This window comes from Antechinus flavipes, chromosome 4, assembly GCF_016432865.1.
Source record: "Antechinus flavipes isolate AdamAnt ecotype Samford, QLD, Australia chromosome 4, AdamAnt_v2, whole genome shotgun sequence".
NCBI lineage: Eukaryota > Metazoa > Chordata > Mammalia > Dasyuromorphia > Dasyuridae > Antechinus > Antechinus flavipes.
The window spans coordinates 298,844,656-298,862,688 of NC_067401.1; the positions used below are offsets into that span (position 1 = coordinate 298,844,656).

Genomic DNA, 18,033 nt, shown 5'->3' on the forward strand with positions numbered 1-18,033 from the left:
TTATTTTAAAGCTTATGTTTGATTCCTTAAAACAGGCCATGTGAAATCCAACCTCTACAAAGGATGACCGACTTCCCTCATCATCTACACAATCCTCTTGTTCCCCAGCTTTGACTTGGGTAGGAAGTAAGAGCAAAGCATGCCAATAAGAGTTTGTTTACAAATTTATTTAAAATATCTATGTAAATATAAACATAAATTTTTAAAAATAGATCAAACTTTCTAAACAACTCTTTCTGTCCCAAATTATGATAAATTCAATTACAGATAAGATTCAACATACTAAAAAGAAACCAAAAATCCCTCTTATTTTAGTGGATACAAGGCTGGGCCAGTTCCCAATTCTTCCATCAGGTATCCAGAACAACTAATGTGTTTTAAGTAACATATAATAATACATTTTTGACAACACTGATATAAAAATTATGAGCTCAGCAAGGAGTCTATCACTTTATAACATTAGAAGCTTAGTTTTAGTTGCTATTTTGAAAAGTATGATTTTTCAAACGTTAATATTGCCCTATTTACACAATAGATGCAGACAAAAAATAAGTTTAGATAGTATATAGAATTGAAATTCCCTAAAGGAGTTTTTTGATGGGAATTTAAAAAATAATCTTTAAATAGACATCATTAATTTAAAATCATGATTATTCTTCTTTTCATGGGTCCTGTAGATGGTGTTCCCTTTTCATGGATCCTGTAGATGATCTTCCCAATAAAGTTACTAGAGACATAGGTCTCTCAGAAGACTCCTTTACAGTTGTACAAGTGCCTTCATATATAAAACTTCATACCACAATTACAGTTTTAAAAGCTTTTTTGAGGAAAAGAAAATATGAGTACTATATTCTACCAATACTAATCACTTTAAAAATAAATTTTTTAGCAGGATAATTTTGCAGAATGTAATACAGATTTATAGTTTATGGAGCTGAAACAGAGTCTTAGACTCTTCACCTTCATTTACAGAAAAGGAATATAGGCCTCAGAAGATAAAAGGGAGAGGTTCCAGGTCACAGAACCAGTCAATAGAAGAGTCAGAACTAGAACCTGTATCTTCTGACTTCTCATTTAGTGCTCTTTCCCCTATACTAAGGTTATGCTTTTGAAATGTGGTATCCCAGATTAACTATTAATTTATAAGTAACTAATTCATTTTAAAAGCTATATGCATTTTCAAATGGGGGTAACAAAGTACTTTGTAAATCTTAAAGTCCTTATATAAAAAGCATTAGCTATTATTTATGGCCAATGTATTTCAGAAACTTTTATTTTCCAATTTAAAATCTTTTTTTTTTTTTTAAATTATTATCTAAATAACTAGGGATAGGGATAGGAAACAATTCATTGGCATAAGAAACTCCCTGAGGGGGAAATTCTCTCTACCAATACATATTAGCATCATCTTCTCTGTAACAAAATCTTAAGAAGAGGATCACAGTCAGTCAGTTTAGGCTAGAGCCTTAGAGCCTGCATGCAAGAGTAGAAAACTGTAGACATAAACCTAGCTTATGCAACCCTTATCAAGTCAATTTTTCAATATTATAGGCGCAGTGGTTCTCAAACTTTTGTTCTCATAATCTTTATACTATTAAAAATTATTGAGGATCTGTTCAGAGAGTTTTTTCTTTGAATGTGGGTAATATTTATAGATATTTACCATGTTAGAAATAAAAACTAACTTTAAATTTGAAGGCTCTCTGAAAGAGTTTCAAGAGATCTCCAGGAATCTCTAGATCACACTTTGAGAACCACTGGTCTAGGGCAACCTTCTAAGACTAAAAGTTGAAGGGAAATAAAATCCCAGGGCCAGTCTAGGACCATTAAAAAAATATCCACCGAAAAAATGAATCAGCATTTGTATAGGAAATAATTGAGCACCAAATCAAACAGAACTTTGTGTTAGAATTTAGAATGTCTAAAATAATAGTTGACCTCTCCAAAGCTATATTAAAATGCCATATCTTTAAACATATACCTGACATGTTTCTTCTTGATTATTCTAACAGTAATATGAAAACATTCATATACTTACAAGACAAAATACAAAATAAAATATTTATTAGTGACTTTTGATTAAGAATGTAAAAGTGATCAGTTTTGTAATAACATTCTACAATGTTTGTTTGCTAGAATTTGTTAATGGCTCATTTTTTAAAAGCAGCATAGAGCCAAAAGCTTTAAACAACAACAACAACAACAACAATAACAAAACCTATTAAAAAATACAACTGCACTTTATGAAAGCAACTTTAGATCTTAGGTATATAAAAAAATTAAATCAATTTTTTTTCTCCTTTGTACTTACATTTGCATTTACACAAGCTATCCTGAACTGTATTGAACCACATTTAAGAAGCTGGACACTAAATTATTATTTTTAAAAACAAAAATTTTTTTTTTACTCTAATAGTTCAAATAATTGTGTGCTAAGAAAACAAGGCATAATAGCTTACTTATGCAATTATGAACAGATGGGTGAGGGAGTAGGAGAGAACAAGGACAATCATTTGAGCTGATAAAACACCAAGCAAATGAGCAGAAAGCAAGGGTAATCCATATGTAGATTTTAGGATTCTATTCACAAAGTGACTTAACTGGTTTCAAGATGGGGGTGGGAAGAGTCAGGTAGACTTAAGGAATTCTCAGCCTAAGAAGATCAAAAGGAATAAAAAAGAACAGGGTGGTCCATCAAATGAGAAAGAAGAATTTTAGTATATTCTTTGTTGTGATTTTTTTATTCCTTGCACTATCTTCTCTCTCACGTTTCAAACATGATATTGGCACAAAATGTGGAAGATATAAAATGCTGGTAAAATGAATCAGAAGCTGCTTATAGCTATAGGAAACTCTCCATGTCCAACTTAAACTTTATAATATGTATCCATAGATCCTTTCTGAAATACTAATATCCCATACAATAACTTCTTGTTCTGGGGGGGCAGCTAGAAGAGATTCTAGCTCTTACTATCTCTCTCTGGTAGTTTACTAGTGATAAACTTTTATATAAATAAGTACAGCTGACATTTAATATAATGCTTTGATTTTTAAAGCATCTTAAATTTTTTTAGTTAAGCCTCACAACAGTACTATGAGAATAGATACTACAGATTCATTTTGCAGATGAGAAAACTGATGCTCAGAGAGATATTGTGATAACCCTGTGTTCACAAATGAGTAAGTGTCGGGAGCACAAGATTCAAAGCCTGGCCTTGCTGAGTTCCAGCCTAGCACCCTATCCACTACAGAAAACAATAAGCCAGTGAGATATATGAAGAGTTAGAAAAGCATAAAAGAAGTCATTAGAAATGCTTGTTTCTTATCCAAAAAGTAAGCCAAGCCCTATTCTAGCCCTATTTAATTCAGAAATCCCTATCTACTTCAACATTTGCATGTGGAATGTAATAAGTCAGTTAAAAAATTGTGTGTTCTCTTTGTTTTTTAACTTTGGTCCAATCTAGAATTTTAAAATTAATAGTCAAGTATTAAAGCATATTTGGTCTAAGCTTCTTGAAATCTCTTCCATACCACTGTAATCCAAGTTTATATTGGAGGTAAGAAATGATAGTTATGTTATGCAAGGTATTTTAGGTGGGAGGATTTGAAGCTGTGGCAGAAACTGAATGGCAGCAAAATAATTTCACAATCAAATTTCTATCAATGCTAAATTTCCTACACAAATGAAATATAAAAGCAGAATGAGTAATCTTAACACATTATCTTTCAAAATTCCTAATATCTGTCACTAAAGGATCATTATGAATATGAAGCTAAAATTTTACATTATGGTGGTTAAAACTAGTGCTGCTTTTCCTTTATGGAAAGGTAGTTTTTAATTTTTGATTAAAAGGCATTTTCATTTCCGAAAACAATGAAATAAAAAATATAGGTGTATATATATAAATCTGTGAATGTCTTCCAACGAAGTTGGTTATACAAGCCAATTCTATTTTGCTATTAACTCCATTATGTAATCAGAAGGTGTATGTGTCACCATAGAAAAATTCCCCCCAAGCAGATAATCTGAAAATCTTTGGTGAGAATAGGGTTAAGTTGATTACTAGCTACAATGTAGTATAATGCTAATATGGCTGTACCTACTTCTCTTTTCCAACTCTTTTTGCTATCTTGAATTCTTTGATTATCAAGCTGCTCCTCAAATCTTGTCCCTTTTGTACTACTGGAATTTATTTCTCTCATGTCTGAAGTCTTTTAATAATAAGTTCCCAAAGCTTTGTTTCCTTGCATCATATATCTGGATCTTTAGGATATTCAATAGAGCCTTAATATATTTATATTGGTTGATTCTGCCTTTTTATTCCATGATAAGCTACAGTCTGAAAATTCCTTAAGGATCTGATTATGTAAAATCATTTTAGTTTCCTGCTTCATTCTTGTGTTCAAGCAACAAGTGTTTATCTGCTTATGTTAAAAACACTTTGGGGATACAGAGATGAATATGATAGCCCTGTGTTCAAAGAGCTTATAATTAATGAACAAGGGCCACATCAAACAAGTTAGACAAGTACTACAACATAAAGCTGAATATGATAAATGGCGTGAGAGTTATGAATAAATCAAGGGAATGAAAGAGCAAAATCATTAGGGGAGAGATCAAGGAAGTCTTCAAGAAGGAAATGGCATTTGAGCTGGGCACTGAAGAGGAGTTTCAAGAGAAGAGGAGAAAAGCCATTCATATAATCAAAATAACATCCCCAAAACATGTGGTCTGTTTAGGGGTAAAGCAAATAGGCCAGTTGGCTAAGGGTTTATTGCATTTAAAGGGAAACAGAAGATAAGAAGAGTTGGTTGGGGCCAGAGCATGGACACAAGTATAAGGAATTTGAATTTAGAAGTCCCAGAATCAAAGGAATGGCCACCACTACTAAGCTTCATTAGTAATTTTCAAATTCTGTATTTCAGATTTGGTAGAATGAATGACACTATAATACCACACGTTTTGTCTCATAAATGTATCTTTAAAAGTCATCACTAAAATGAGATATTAGAACAACACTAAAGAAAAAAGTTTTACATGCAGAAATAAAATAGGTAGCTCCTTTTAATATTTTCACAGGATAACAAAAAAAATCTGCCATTAAAGTCCTACTCTGATGCTTCATTGGACACGGTCCTGAGTTTTTGAGGGTCTTGGCATGCCTTGTCAAGTTAGAAAAGACCTTAAACATGAGCCTATGAGTATGCACATCTGCCACTTGAGGAACACTTCAACTTTTAAGTACAGAAAGGATCACCATCAAATGTTTAAACTTTTTTTTAAGCTACAGAAGGTCATTAAGATCACCAATCAAGATACACATTGTAATGTGAGTTACCCGAGGGAATGATGACAGTAAAAAAGATGTAAAAAAGATTTCTAGATCATGATTAGTATCTATTTTCATGCTGCCAACACAAAAGAGAGTAGGAAGTCTCTGTTAAAATTAAAAATGTATCAAAATTTCCTACTCTTTTCCAAAAATATGTACTTATTTCACATAACTACTTATGCTGACTTCCCCTATTGCTTTTTCATTCAGCCTATAGACAAAGTCAGGAAGCTTTGTTACTGTCATATCACTTAACACCGTTACATCAAATACCTGCACTAGTAGATCCAATTCCTGTGGTGAGCACTGATCTCGGAGTAATCTTTGCTGCATATTTGAGAAACTGAGATTTCCCTGTACCAGGATCTCCAACCAGTAAAAGATGGGATTCACCTAAGAAAAAGTAAATGTTCAATGCTTCATATGGCCATGAAAGACAACACAGGGTGTGCTTAATCAACTAAAAAGATATTTTTTGGATTGAGTGAATTTTGAGGACTAACAATGTAACTGGGGGTGAAGGAAGGCAGGCCCTGGATTTATGAAATAGGCAACATCTAGTATGAAAACTCCCCTCTACCCATGAAGATCTTCAGTTATGAGTAATAAAAGTTTTGTAGGACAATAAAAGGTTAAGTGACTGGCTTATGGCACCATATTTCGAATATGTATGAGAGAAAGAAAACTTGAACCCAAGTTTTTTCTAACTCTAAAGCCAGCCTTCTGTTCATTCTACTAAGCTGCCTTTGATGAGCATACAAGGGGAGAATAACATATAATCCTGACATGAAACTTAGATAATATACTCAAAATTTTTTTTCTCAATAATAGATGTTATGGTGCTATCATTTTATATTTTATGAATATGACATTCAAAAAACATTACCAAAATAGGTTCTGTTTCATTGTTTTCCAGATATTTGGGTCTACATGTGACTTCTATGTCAGTTTATTTTTAAATACCTATCTGTCTTTTTCCTCTTAAATATCAAATCACTGTTGCCACATTTCAGCAATTAAATACAAAGAACAGAAATATTTCATGTATATGAATACATGTGTACAAGATAAGAAATATTTTAAAATAGTATCTCAAAATGTAAATAAAACATCCATTTGAGGATCTAAGAGGGCATATGCTTCAGTGATATAATACTTAATCCAATCTGACTTTAGCATTATTAGAATTCAAAAGTATTTCTAAAATTTATTTTAATGTTGTAGGAACATTAAAATGGGAAGTTGTAGAATTCAGAACTGTTGGAGATCTTAGAGTTCATCGAGCCACCCCGTGATTTTACATGTGAGGAAATAGGTCCAAAGAGGTTAAGAAATGTATCATTGTCACACATGTCACTGAAGGCCTGGCCAGGATTCAAGTCACAATCTTAAAGCTTCGACTTGCCTTTTTCTAATTCAGGTATAAGCACGATCTAGTTAAGCTTTTTTTTTCATGTTGTGCTAGAACCTACATCAGCAATATTACAGCAATATTGAGTCAGAACAAGATTCTTTGAATCCCCCAGTTAGTAAGCCCCCTTGTATGAAGTCCTGGATAGACCCAGAACTATTGAAGCTAGAGTACAGAGACAGTGGCAAAGCTACAACATGCCCTTACCATAATCTTTGCTTGGATCTGTGACCTGCAGTAATGTCTTCCTGCAGATGGTTCAGTTACCAGTCACTGGCAGAAGGGGAATCAGCAGGCAAAAAATTGGGAGCAGCAGGTCTATGGGACTTGTGCTAAGAGTCACAGATGGAGTGAGCTGATTGTGTGACATTAAAATTACTGCTTTCTTGCTTGCTTCATAAAGAAAGGCTGAGAACTCAAGTACAGGCTCTACCCAAACACACTAATGGGAATGTTAATGGATTATTTTTGGGGACAGACACATGCCTCCTTACATAGTAGTCTTTCTGGCACTTCAGAAGTTGGTGGTAGAAATCTGAAATATTACCAGAAATGTAATTATGTGAGTTTGTGAACAATACTGCTTTAGATAGTTACTGGTTTGAAAAAAAAAAATGGTTAGAAAGAATCCCATTCTTCACCAAATGGCTTTTGATTCAGGAAAACAAAGAGTTGTGCCCTCGTAACATTATGTGTTCCTTGAAACAAGAATAGGGACTAACCTCGGATCCGAGTTCCAGTAGCATCAGTCCTTTGGACACCACCAGCAAGCACCATGGCTACAGCAAGCTTTACCAAATACATCCCAAAAACTTGAGGACACAAGCTAGCCAGGATTTCATTCCTTCCTAGGAGATGGGGTAAAAATAAGCAGTCAGTAGTGATTTTCAAGAACAGTTTACATAATACACAACTCCAGTGATTCCTATGAACAATTACTTAGTTATCTTTTAGACTGCTTCAAGGACCTTTTTCTTTTGTGTTTGTGGTTTGGACTTGTGATTTTATTGACGCGGGGAACTACTGATGTGAAAACTCCAATGCAAACTGGCAACTTATCTAATTTCATAATCTTTTGAGTGTAGATTGATATCCTAGGAAGCTAAAGGACGTATTTATGGTTACACAGTTGGTATATCAGAAATAGAACTTTTCCTGAAGCCAAAGTCTATTATGCAGTGGTGCTTCTCAAGGACCATTTTAATATAGTTAATAAGCAATTAAAAAAGAGGAGACAGCAGAGTCAATTTGTTAAAATTTCAACTCCCAAGTTTCCCATTTCTGAACTTCATGAAATAAACTAAGTTTTTCTGGTGCCATCTATATTCTATCAAGTTTTAATAAACTCATCAAACAGGAGATGACAAGTAAGGTGCTGTTTTATTTACAGACTTTAAAAATAGTTTTTTTTTTTTAATAATTTTTATGATAAAATAAAAAGAGCCTACTCTATTGCTTCTTAACTGTCTTCTATCAAAGGGTGAGAAACCCTGTGGCTTACATACAAGAAAGTTTATTAAACTTCCCACAAATGATACAACTAACAATAGATGTTCAAGTCTCTTTGAGTAATGTTCTATTTGTGGCCTTCAGAACTTCTGATGGGAAATAGGAGTGGGAAAGTGAGCAGTGAAGTAAAGCTTCTGGTCAATCTAGACAGAGTTTTGAAAACTCTATAACTGTCTTATCTGTAAAAAAAGACCCAAATTTAGAACTGGCTTGTTAAGAGGTTAAGTAAATAATAAGATCTGGGTCATTCTCTTGTATTCCAAACTTTAAATAATGTCAAACTATTTAATCTGCCAGTCTGTTTTATTGGCAAAGTAGACAAAGTACTCAACCTGAAGTCAGGGAGTCCTGGGTTCAAATTCAGTTAAATAACATTTATAAATGACTGTACAAAATCACTTTACCTCTATCTGCTTTATTTTCCTCACCTATTAAATGATAATAATACCTATCTCCTAAGGTTGCTTTGAGGATAAAATGAAAGTAATATTTGTAAAGTGCTATCTGCTTTATTTTCCTCACCTATTAAATGATAATAATACCTATCTCCTAAGGTTGCTTTGAGGATAAAATGAAAGTAATATTTGTAAAGTGCTATGCAAACCTTAAAGTATTATCTTTATAAGTGCTAATATTATTGTTAAAGTTTTGAATTAATTAGGGTACGAAATGAAGACCCTGGTTACTGAGTAGTCTACTTACTGCAAGGGAAGTTTTTAAAAAATTTGAGGTTATATTAAAAAAACTTTTAGTGATTTTTAAAAAACTGATTATTCACTACACTTAATGTCATTGAGTGGTTCCAAAAAAACTTCTGGTGAAACAAGATTACATGAGGGTAGTCTGGTTAACTTCAGCAATGTATAAAATAGAAGATGTAATTTTAGGCAAGCAAAATCAATTTCTACAGAGACTTACGTTTACAATAAAATGGAACAGATGTTTGGACCCAAAGTGTTGGGTAGACCTAAGAGCCTGAGCACCAGAGCATCTCCTGAGATATGAAGCTGGTAGTGGAGCAGAAAGAAAAAGAGTAGCTGAGTAAACAAGAAAATAAAGACAGAAGTCACACTCTATATAGGGGATGAGGAAATGGATGGGGAATCTCTTTCTTGGAAATCCTCAACTTTCACTTAAGATCTAGTAGGAAATAGGAAATCATTTTAGACCCTTTATCTTAAAGGATAAAAAAACATCATTCACCCACAGCTGAAGAAGTTATAATCCATGTCCTTCAAGAATCTGAACCATTAGAAAAGAACTACGTACTGATGCAAAAGGTGCAATAGGAAGACTGATAAGCCAAATTCACTTTATTCCCTGTACTTCTGCAAGAGATTCTAATAGGGTGACCCTTTGGATAGTAATTTGGAATATGTAAAAGTTGGATTGACAGTTTATGAAATTTTCAAAAAATTTTTGTTTTCCTTTGTGTTACAAAAATCCCTTTGTGCTTATGAATGGGACAGCTCCAACTAAGGATATGATCCTTATAAATGAACCATTTGTACATAGTACTTAATATCTCGGAGTGTGGTGGAAAGACCTGGATTTGGAATAAAAAAAAATCTGGGTTCAAGTCTTATGTCTCTTGCACAAGACAATGACTGTGTAATCAATTATGTTTGCAAATCACCTAATTTCTAAGGGTCTCAAGAGAATCTTCTAGAAATATAAACTGTAGACAATCAGGAAATCCCCACACCAATGGAAATCACAAATCTGCACCAAAATATTCCAAAAGCCTTAATAGCTCTGTGATATTTGACAGCTTAGGAGAAGAGAAATCAGATTACATCTCTCTGAGATACTTTTCTAAGAGAAGAACAAAGACTCTAACTGGGCAGAGGACTTAGCTAGGATTGGTGATACAACCTGATCTGATTTTAGGATGGATGGTTTGGCTTAAACAATAAACATTATTGGTCAGATCATTTTAGTAGAGGAAGCTTATATTTGGATTGAGAGTGTTGGAACTTGCTCTGAGAGTCTATGGTTTTGTCACTTCTTCAGCAGAGGAAAATAAACCAATCACTCTAAACTGAAATTTTAAGTCTCTTCTGCAACTTCAGGAAATAAAAGTGTGAATAAATACTTCCCTCCTCAGTTTGTGTATTTGTGTTCTAACTCCCTTCTCTAAATGCCAAAAATCATCAAGCACACAGGTGGGCATTAGAAAACTAGATTTTTTTTTTTTTTATCATGATCCAGGTTGATTTAAAAGAGGAATAAGTTAAGGTGTATGTGGCCTTGGGCTTTTCATGGTAAGAAAAAAAGGATATGAAAAGGATTTAATACACATTGGAGATGCTGCAGAGGGCATTAAATGTCCAGAAGAGAACTAATGAGAGGGGAAAGAGGATTGGAGCACAGAAATAGAAAGGGAGAAAGAGAAAGGGAAGAGAAGAGATAAAAAGTCAGCCCAGAGAAGAGAGCTTTGTTAAAGAACTAATGTGAAGAATAGATTTAGACGTGGAAAAGACCTGAAAGACTATCTACTCCAATCTCTTCATTTCATAGATGAGAATTCTAAGGCCCAAACATGAGGTGATTTGTCCAACGTCTCCAACTAACTCCAAATACAGCAACCTATCCACTGTATCAAAATGCCTTTTGGGGAGGAATGGTCAAGCAAGTTTTGATACATGGTTATAAACTTAGACCTATGTGAGCCCAAATACATGATCATATTTCCCAAGCTGAAAGGAACCTCAGAGTCATCTAGGACAGACTCTACATTTTGAAATACAGTGAAAAGCATTCTAGACCTGGAGTCAAGAAGATCTGAATTCAAATTTTCCCTCAAATCGTTGCTAGCCATGTGAACTAGCCAAGTTCCTTAATCTGCATTTGTACAAAGTCTATTTCCTCATTTGCAAAATAGGGCTAATAGTAGTATGGACTTCTCAGGGTGGCTGAAGATAAAATGAGATAATTCTTGTAAAGCATTTTGCAAACCTTAAAGCACCATATAAATGTTGGTCATTATTATTATTGGTGGAAATGTATAAATCAAGGTCCAGAGGGGTCAAGTAATTTCAATGCAACAGAATAATAACTATGTCATAAATAGATGATACATGATGAAGACTTCAGAGAATTATGAAGAAATTTATATGAACTGATGATGGGTGAAATAAGCAGAAACAGGAAAATTGTGTGTGTATGTGTATGAATAATGATTATAATGTAAATAGTACCAAAAAAATTTACCTTAAAGAGTTAAAAATTGTCCCCCCCTCCCTTTCCATGAAAAGACAGAAGACTATGGATATGGAATCCTGTGTATACTGTTAGACAAAATTAATGTATTGACTAGTTTTGCTGAACTATTTTTCTCCCTTTTGTTTGAATTTGCTGATATGAATATATTAAAAATGATAAAATAAATGCACATATAGATGGATGTGTAGAGGGCTGGAACTCTGAAAAGGTGTATCTGAATCTAAGACAGCAGTGCACTTAAGGCTAATTAAGTGCACTTAAAGCTCAAGGTGTGATAATGGTTCTATAAACATATGGTCATGTGGTGGCTCTCCTCATGATTGGTGCTTGCTGAATGTGTTGTGATGAGGTAATTAGAGGCAAGGCTTGAAGAGCTGGAGGAGAGAGGTCACGATCACTTGGTTACAGAACAAGGAGGAGAGAGGCTGGAGACTCTGGACTCCAGAATCTAGTATACATCTTTGGCAAGCCACGTGGCAGCTTGCCTGTCTCCTTCACTTCTCCCCCCTATAAACCAAGGACTTTGACTGATCCTAACTCTGGCTCTAGAGAGCTAGCCTGGACATTATATATATGAAATTTGAGGGTGCGTTCAAAATAATATGAGACAAATTTCTCTATCAAACTAAATATGTCTGATATTGCCTCTTTGAGCCAAATCTGATAAGATTTAAGGTTCACACAATATTTATCTCTCTTCCTTCATTCCCTCAACTGTAATAGATCTTTTTTGCCTCTTCATGTGATGTAATTACCCCAGTTTACCTTTTCTTTCCTCTTCTTCCAGTACAATCCCTTTCCCACTCTAATTTTTTTTATATCACCACAATAGTCAAATTATACCTATATCTTCTAAGTATAGCCCTAATAAAGATATAGTTTTCAAGAATTAAACATCATCTTCTCATATAGGGATGTTTACATTTTAATCCTTAAAAAAATTTTTTTTTCCCTTTACTTTTTCCCTTTCATGTTTCTCTTGAGTATCTGAAGATCAAATTTTCTGTTCAAGCTCTGATCTTTTCATCAAAAAAAAAAAAAAAACAAACCCCAATTTCACTAAAAATACATCTTTTGCCCTGAAAGAGTTGATTCTTGGCTATAGCCCAAGCTCTTTTGCCCTGCAGCCCATATTCTAGGCTCTTTGATCCTCTACAGGAAAAGCTGCTAGATCTTGGGTAATCCTGATTGTGGCTCCTCAATTTTTAATTGTTTTTTTTCTGACTGTCTGCAGTATTTTCTCCTTGATCTGATATTTCTGGAATTTAGCTACAATATTCCTTGGAGTTTTCATTTTAGGGTCTCTTTCAGGGAGTGATCGAGGGATTCTTTTCTTTCTTTTTTTTTATGCTGAGGCAATTGGGGTTAAGTGTCTTGCCCAGGGTCATACACCTAGGAAGTGTTAAGTGTCCGAGGCTGGTTTTGAACTCAGGTCCTCTTGACTTCAGGGCTGGTGCTCTATCTACTGTACCACCTGGATGTCCTCAATGGATTCTTTTAATGGCTATTTTACTCTTTGGTTCTAGGACATCAGGAGAGTTTTCCTTGAGGATTTCTTGAAAGATGCTATCTATGCTCTTTTTTCCATTGTGGATTTCAGATAGTTCAATAATTCTAAGACTCTTCTGGATCTATTCTCAAGGTCAGTTGTTTTTCCAATGAAGTATTTTACATTTTCTTCTATTTTTTCATTCCTTTTGTTTTATTTGACTGATTCTTGATGTCTCATTGAGTTATTCACTTCCATTTGGTCAACTGTAATTTTTATTTTTTTTATTTTCTTCAGTTAGGTTTTTTTAACCTCCTTTTGTATTTGGCCAATTGAACTTTTAAATGAATTATTTTATCTATTGGATTTTTTCCTCATTTTTTACCAAATCTGTTTTTCAAGGGATTTTCTTTTTCCATTTCATTAAATCTATTTTTTAAGGACTTGTTTTCTTTTTCCATTTTGCCAAATCTATTTTTAAGAGGTAGTTTTCTTCAGATAATTTCTGCATTTCCTTTTCCAAAGCTCTCAATTCCTTTGTGCATTTTTCTTCTAACTATTCTTTAAAATCCTTTTTGAATTCTTCCAAGAGAACCTTTTGAGATGGAGAGCAGCTCATATCACCCTTTAAGACTTCATCTTACAAACAATTTGCTTTTACTGTTCTCAGGGTTTGAAATGTTTTTCTCTGTCTTCATAAAAACTATCTATGGTCAGGGCTCTTATTTGCTTTTTTGCTCATCTTTAAAGGTTGAAGTCTGCTCTTAGGGCAAAAAGGAGATTGTCCCAAGCTTTCTCTAGAGGAGATAGCAACTTCACCCATCTGGGGCCTGTGCTGGGTGGGCATGGCCAAGTTCCACTGATGCTGGGGTTCAGGGGCTCCAAACCAAGCCAGAGTAACAATGCAGCTATATTTTGGTTAAGAGCCTCTCAGTAGATTCCCTAGGCTCACGGAGGCCTCTCTATCCTGAGCTTCCCTATGCTGGGCCACCACCCACCATGCCTGATTGAGACAGACCTTTCCTGAAATTCTTCCAAAAAATTTCTCCTGAAAATTTGTTACACTCCAAATATTTGTGGGTTCTGTTCTTCCAAAACCCGTTCAGAGGTTTGATCTGGTATTGATTCTGAGGAAAGGCCGAAAGAGCTTAGACAAAGACTTGTCTACTCTTGGCTCCACCCCTCAAATAAGAATACAATTATGCAAGAAAACTGATTCCACTTATATAAAGGAACTAATCAGGAGTAAGTTATCTATATCTACCAAAAAATCATCACTAATTGCTTTCACTTTTTAAAAGATTACTGGTATTTAATATTTAGTGAAATGAATATCTGATTAAAATAGATCATATGAACACAGATAATATTTTTGTGCTTAGAATATGCTGTGATTTTGACTTAATGACAAAGAACTTCATATCAGATTTTTTTTTTTTTTTTTGCTGAGGCAATTGGGGTTAAATGACTTGTCCAGGTCACATAGCTAGGAAGTGTTAAGTGTCTGAGGCTGGATTTGAACTCGGATCTTGCTGACTTCAGGGCTGGTGCTCTAGCCACTGCGCCACCTAGCAAGCTGCTCCTTCATGTTAGATTTAAAGCTGAACATGTCTCAATAGCTAATCATAAAATTTTCCTCCCTGAAAATAACTCCAGGAAAGAATTAATGGTGAAGAGCTGACATCTCAAGAATGAAAAGGTGTTGTACCTATTTTAAAGTTTTAAATAAGATAGCATTTTTTAAAAAAGCCTCACTGTGATAGTTTAACGTGTAATTACATCATAGTAGTTTATGTTAAGACATATGTGCTGTATGAGGAAACCTTTCCAATGAACTTCACGAGTTTCTTTATTAGTGTGTCTTTCTTCCTTCCCATCTTCTCTTTCATATATATGTTCTTTTATTAAAAAACTCTAACTAAATTGTCTTATGAGCTACTTATATGCCAGAAAAAGAAATAATATTACAGAAATGTTACAGAAGAACAATAGAATTTGTTTTAAGGAGATATTCTGCATTTAACTAGAGGTTCCACATTCAATCTTTTAGAAACTTATAACAAAACAAAAAATACTCTTCAGCTATAAGAAAGTAAGAGTTTCATGAAAACTCAAACTTAATTTCCCGTTTTTGTTTTTGTTTTGAACAGAGATGATAAAAAAGGTTTGCTATGCAGAATAAGTATTGGAGCACTGATATGGTAACCTAGTTGTTAAATTACACAAAATGTAAATCTCTTCTAAAAATATTCATGATTTTCAAATAACAAATTAAATGTCAGTGAAAATTATTCACAATTACTAACCTGCCAAGGGATCATTTTTATAATGTTCCCAAAAATTCTCAAATTCCTTGCGAACCTCTTCATCAATGATGTTGCCTGTGGATTGTTCATTATTCACTTGGACATAATTGGCCTTCAGAACTATCTCCACATCACACCGAACATCTTGATGGAAGGGGTTCCACCGCTGCATCACTACCCCATATATAGTAAGATCATCACCTTGGGAAGAAAATCAAATTAGTTAAGAAAAAGCAACAGAATAAATCATTGTCCCATCTGGTTTTGAAGAAGGTTCACAGACAAAGAATTCTGAGGGAAAAACCAATGTGCTAAAAAAGAAGTAAACAAGCCCTTAATAAATGCCTATTACATGCCAGGCTCTGTGCTAATCATTTTATAAATATCATTTCATTTAGTCTTCGCAACAACTCTGGGAGGTAGGTGTTGTTATTTCTATTTTTAAATTTAGTCCCCATTATCTCCATTTTCCAGTTAAGGAGTAGATAGAACTTAAGTGACTCACATAGCTGTTCAGTGTCTAAGGCCACATTTGAATTCAAGTCTTCCCAATACGAGGCTCAAGATTCTGTCCAATGAGCCACCTAGCTATTCTGCCATGAGGACTCACAATTTTCATAGGAAACTATATTTTCAAACAAGCTAACATTTAAAAAAAATTTCAAGTTCTTAAGAGCACTAATATAGTATTCTTTACTAGAAAAAAATTTTGTTGAATAATTCACTCCAAAAGATCTGTGACTTCATTTCCTTTCCCTGTCACAGAAATCAGCCTCCTCTTTTCCACCCCAGATGCCTTAGATGATGATCTTCACGAATTTCTGTGGCCAGATTGTAAAAACCTGCCAAAGCTTATGTTTCACTAGGAGAACCTTTAAGAATTTAAAGTCACCTCCACATCCTGACAAGCTATGAGTAGAACTTTAGTAGAGGCACTTTAAAAATAATATCATCAGTACTTCTATGTGTGAAGTGTCTTTCCCTGAGGCTCTTGAAACAAGAAATAGATAAAATGATTTGTGATAAGAAATGTAGAAGGCAGAGAGTTTAACTTGATGGTAGGAAAGTAGAACAGAAGAAAGTTGTTTTCTCACTATGATGTCTCTTTTTTAGATAAAGTTCTTAGTTTAATTTATCCCTCATTATACTTCAAAGATTTTTCAGGAGCATGGGATCAATCAAATTATTTATACACCTCTCTGTCAAGCACAGTGTAGGTACTGAAGATGTAGGGAAAGAAGGTGAGAAAACCCTTCCCTTAGGGAGATATTTTACCACAAGAAACACAAAGTACACATAAGAAAATACTAAATGTATACAAAATAGATACAAGGTGATCTTGGTGGGATTATGAGGGGTATTAGTAGCAGGGGAATTGTTGCTAATGTAATCATTATGAAGCTCTGATGGATCCTTGACATGATGTGGTTTTTATTTCATTAAATAAGGACTACTTCTCTTTGAATTTACAAGTGTTTTCTTCCTGTAGCATAATGCCTAGCTCATAGAAAGCACTTAATAAATTCTGCTTGACTGACTAAGATTCACAGGATTTCAGATTTATAGCCAGCAGGGTCCTAAAAGGTCATTTAGTTAAAATCTTTAATTTTGTAGATGATTTTAAGTGGTTTGACTTAAGTCATGCAAGCACATGCTTAGCTGAGCCAAAATTTGAACCAAGATATTCTCTTATGTCTTCCCCACTTATCTTAGATTTCAATTCCTTATTGGCCATTTTTGTTCAGACCTCTCTAATTCAAAGATTATTATCCATCCTTCCAAGAGAAAACAGAAGAAAAACAAAAGATAAATAGTGGTGTCTTAAATTACCATTGTCCAATCCTCATATCTGATCTCTGAGGGATTTAATGGAGTGCAAGTTCAATGTGATTGCAGTGTGAGGAGATATCCTGCTGTACAGAACAAGAAAGGTGTTAATAGTATTGTATTCTGACAGCCTATAATATAATCAGAGAAGCGCAACTAGGCCAGTGAGAGGATTCAAATCGTATAACATCAATTGAAGAAAGTGAAGATGTTGAGATTAGGGAGGAGAGGCAAGAGATCTGTTTTAAAATATCTGAAGGGCTTCCACATAGAAAATTAAGTTAAAAAATGTTTTGCCCCTACATAATAATAGTGGATATGCATATGTTTGCAAAGCACTTATGTACAATATCTCATTTGAAAAGGAAGAATTAGAAGCAGTGCCTTGAAGTAACAGAAAAGATTTCAGTTTGACAGAAAGATAAAGTTCCTAACAATTAAAGCTATTTCAACAGGTTGCCTTGGAAAGTAATGACTTCTTGAATTGGCTACTATTCAGATATAGGTTGAACTTGATGACATTTGAAGTCATTTCCAGCAATGAAATTCTTCAGCAACCTGTCCATTCACTTGCATATCATAGTCTAGAAAGACGCATTTTTAGCGAGTTTTATTTATCTCCTGTGAATGGTTCAACCAATGTTTTTACATTCTGATGGATACACTGAGAAGCCTTAATGCAATTAGTGTGATGTCATCTAAAAATAGGTGCATTTGAAGAACCTTGCTTTAATAAGAAGTCACCATTCTTTGGTTTGGATTTTGTGCTCTGCTATGAAACTGGTAAATATTTGGGCCTTATAGGAACATCTGATTGTAAAAGTCCACTGTGGGGACATCTGTATAAACAGCTCCAACTCAAGGAGATACTTTACTGCCAAATTAGCCATAAATCAAAGTTTGCATCCCGAACCTTTTAATGATTTTGTCTAT

The 18,033-nt window shown here is 34.2% G+C and overlaps 1 protein-coding gene across 1 annotated transcript in view; it reads right to left on the bottom strand.

Annotated features, from left to right (window-relative positions):
* The window catches only part of MCM9 (minichromosome maintenance 9 homologous recombination repair factor), a 177,201-nt gene that overhangs the window by 119,597 nt on the left and 39,571 nt on the right, over nucleotides 1-18,033 (bottom strand). The window contains exons 5-7 of the mRNA XM_051997629.1: nucleotides 15,274-15,474; nucleotides 7,467-7,592; nucleotides 5,607-5,726 (exon numbers count right to left, since the gene is read on the bottom strand). Of these exons, the coding sequence (XP_051853589.1) occupies nucleotides 5,607-5,726; nucleotides 7,467-7,592; nucleotides 15,274-15,474 (447 nt within the window). The remainder of the gene's footprint in view (nucleotides 1-5,606; nucleotides 5,727-7,466; nucleotides 7,593-15,273; nucleotides 15,475-18,033) is intronic.